Genomic DNA, 3531 nt, shown 5'->3' with positions numbered 1-3531 from the left:
TAGTTCCTGCCAAGGTGCCAGCTACTCTTCCTGGGGTTTATTATGGATCCCCATTAGTTCCTGCCAAGACAAGGCGCCAGCTACTCTTCCTGGGGTTTATTATGGATCCCCATTAGTTCCTGCCAAGGCCCAGCTACTCTTCCTGGGGGTTTATTATGGATCCCCATTAATTCCTGCCAAGACAAAGCAGCAGCTATTAGACAGGTAACTCTTTATCCACATTATAGCAGGCGGTGTAAAGCCACAACACCCGTCTGTGTTCTGTTAGACAGGTAACTCTTTATCCACATTATAGCAGGGGGTGTAAAGCCATAACACCCTCTGTGTTCTGTTAGACAGGTAACTCTTTATCCACATTATAGCAGGGGGTGTAAAGCCAGAACACCCGTCTGTGTTCTGTTAGACAGGTAACTCTTTATCCACATTATAGCAGGGGGGTGTAAAGCCATAACACCCGTCTGTGTTCTGTTAGACAGGTAACTCTTTATCCACATTATAGCAGGGGGTGTAAAGCCATAACACATATGGTTTTCCAGCAGCAGACAGTGATCGATAATGTCAAAAGCCGCACTGAAGTCTAACAAAACAGCCTCCATAATCTTTTTTATTATAAATGTCTCTCAGCCAATCAGCAGCCATTTGTGTAAGTGCTGAAAGTCTGTTGTCAATTGGTTTACTGTGAAATAGCATTGTATCTGGTCAAACACAATTTGTTCGCAGAAGTTTACTAAGGGTTGGTAACAGGCTGATTGGTCGGCTATTTGAGCCAGTAAAGGGGGCTTTACTATTCTTGGATAGCGGAATGACTAGCTTCCCCACAGGCCTGAGGGGACTCTCTCTAGTAGGCTTACATTGAAGATGTGGCAAATAGGAGTGGTAATATCGTCCGCTATTATCCTCAGTCATTTTCAATCTCTGTTAAATTGGTTGTTGATCATTTTTAGACAATCATTTTTCAGGTCTTTTTCAAATAGATTTCAGTCAAAACTGCAACTCCTCCAATCAGGAACATTCACTGTCGTCTTGGAAAGCAACTCCTCCAATCAGGAACATTCACTGTCGTCTTGGAAAGCAACTCCTCCAATCAGGAACATTCACTGTCGTCTTGGAAAGCAACTCCTCCAATCAGGAACATTCACTGTCGTCTTGGAAAGCAACTCCTCCAATCAGGAACATTCACTGTCGTCTTGGAAACAACTCCTGTGTAAACATCCCCAACCTCAATGAATATATACACACGTTTAGGACAGAGGCTGAATTTTAATACAAAATGGTTTTATTATCATACATTTCTTTATCCAACCCTGGGTAGGACATGAGGTGGAGGGGGGAGAGGAATAGAAGGGGGAAGAGAGAGGGAGAGTAGAAGGGGGAAGAGAGGGAGAAGGGGGAGTAGAAGGGGGAAGAGAGGGAGAAGGGGGAGTAGAAGGGACGAGAGAGGGAGAAGGGGGAGTAGAAGGGGGAAGAGAGAGGGAGAAGGGGGAGTAGAAGGGGGAAGAGAGGGAGAAGGGGGAGTAGAAGGGGGAAGAGAGAGGGAGAAGGGGGAGTAGAGAGGGAGAAGGGGGAGTAGAAGGGGGAAGAGAGAGGGAGAAGGTGAGGGGGGAGTAGAAGGGACGAGAGAGGGAGAAGGGGAGGGAGGTATATATGGTGCCTTACTGTGTGTGGCTTTGGTCAAAAGTAGTGCACCATTATAGGGAATAGGGTGCCATTTGAGGGTACATCCCCGCTGTGTAGTAACAGGATCTTCTATGTTATTTACACCGTCTCTCACTCAGCTCATCTTAACACACTGACTATAGCACAGTGATGATATAAGAGACCAGAGATACGCTGGGAAAGTAACAACAGCACCACACATGTTGTACGTCTGACTGGTACATAGTTACTGTACAGGAAATAAAGGAATCGTTTTCCATTGGAATGTCTTAGTTCCTCGACGGCCAAACGCTTCCATTGTTCAACAGAAAGCGGCTGACTAGATGGATCGGTGTGTGTGTGTGTGTGAGAGAGGAAATGAGGAAAGAACCGCAGGGGATCAGGAGACCAGAAGATTCTCTTTAAAAAAAACACAGACGCACACAGACGCACACACACGCACAGACACACACAGACACACACAGACACAGCTCTTATCTGTTGTTCAGGCAGTTGAGGTGAATTGAGTAGCTTCCTGTCAGAGTACAGTCCAATAACACTGTCTGCTACTTGGACTGATTATGTCAAAACACGATCTATCTCCTCTCTGACAAATGAGAGGGAGGAGATGAGAGAGAGAGAGACGGAGGGAGGGAAAGAGAGAGAGATTGAGAGACGGAGGGAGGGAAAGAGAGAGAGAGATTGAGAGACGGAGGGAGGGAAAGAGAGAGATTGAGAGACGGAGGGAGGGAAAGAGAGAGAGATTGAGAGACGGAGGGAGGGAAAGAGAGAGAGATTGAGAGACGGAGGGAGGGAAAGAGAGAGATTGAGAGACGGAGGGAGGGAAAGAGAGAGAGATTGAGAGACAGAGGGAGGGAAAGAGAGAGAGATTGAGAGACAGAGGGAGGGAATGAGAGATGGAAAGAGAGACAAAAAAACTGAATTCACACCGACAGGCTGACTAAATTCCTCACGGCAGGCTGACTAAATTCCTCACCGACAGGCTGACTAAATTCCTCACCGACAGGCTGACTAAATTCCTCACCGACAGGCTGACTAAATTCCTCACCGACAGGCTGACTAAATTCCTCACCGACAGGCTGACTAAATTCCTCACCAACAGGCTGACTAAAAGAGGGAAGAAAAAAAAACAGTCTCCCTTCCCCTTTGTCCGGTCTTCATTTTTGTCTAATCTCTAAATCTCTCCACTCTGTCAGCAGTAACAACGGTCAAAATACTAAATTATGTGTGTGTGTGTGTATTTCCTTTTCTTGCACACTGAAAATAATGAGCCCCCTAAAGACGATGAAGGGAAGGAGAGAAAAGAAAAAGAAAAAGATAGCTCTTAGGAGAGAAAACAGAGAAAGAGCACGAGAGAGGGGAGAGAGAGAGAGACAGAGAGAGAGAGAGAGAGAGAGAGAGGAGAGAGAGAGAGAGAGAGAGAGAGAGAGAGAGAGAGAGAGAGAGAGAGAGAGAGAGAGAGAGAGAGAGAGAGAGAGAGAGAGAGAGAGAGAGAGAGAGAGAGAGAGAGAGAGAGAGAGAGAGAGAGAGAGAGAGAGAGGAGAGAGAGAGAGAGAGAGAGAGAGAGAGAGAGAGAGAGAGAGAGAGAGAGAGAGAGGAGAGAGAGAGAGAGAGGGAGAGAGAGAGAGAGAGAGAGAGAGAGAGAGAGAGAGAGAGAGAGAGAGAGAGGAGAGAGAGAGAGAGAGAGAGAGAGAGAGAGAGAGAGAGAGAGAGGAGAGAGAGGGGAGGAGAGATAGGGGAGGAGAGAGAGGGGAGGAGAGAGAGAGACAGAGAGAGAGAGAGAGAGAGAGAGAGAGAGAGAGAGAGAGAGAGGGAGAGAGAGGGGAGAGAGAGAGGGGAGAGAGAGAGAGAGAGAGAGAGAGAGAGAGGAGAGCA

The 3531-nt window shown here is 47.1% G+C and overlaps 1 protein-coding gene across 1 annotated transcript in view; it reads right to left on the bottom strand.

Moving 5' to 3' along the window:
• Nucleotides 1–326: 326 nt before the first annotated feature.
• LOC115120625 (kelch-like protein 5) overlaps nucleotides 327–3531 on the bottom strand; it is a 44108-nt gene continuing 40903 nt past the window's right edge. Inside the window, exon 14 of the mRNA XM_065003470.1 lies at nucleotides 327–1200. Coding sequence (XP_064859542.1) covers nucleotides 1177–1200 — 24 coding nt within the window. The 3' untranslated portion in view covers nucleotides 327–1176. The remainder of the gene's footprint in view (nucleotides 1201–3531) is intronic.

The sequence above is a fragment of the Oncorhynchus nerka genome, linkage group LG18 (assembly GCF_034236695.1).
Source record: "Oncorhynchus nerka isolate Pitt River linkage group LG18, Oner_Uvic_2.0, whole genome shotgun sequence".
Taxonomy (NCBI): Eukaryota; Metazoa; Chordata; class Actinopteri; order Salmoniformes; family Salmonidae; genus Oncorhynchus; species Oncorhynchus nerka.
This window is presented reverse-complemented; position numbering and strand designations above follow the sequence as displayed.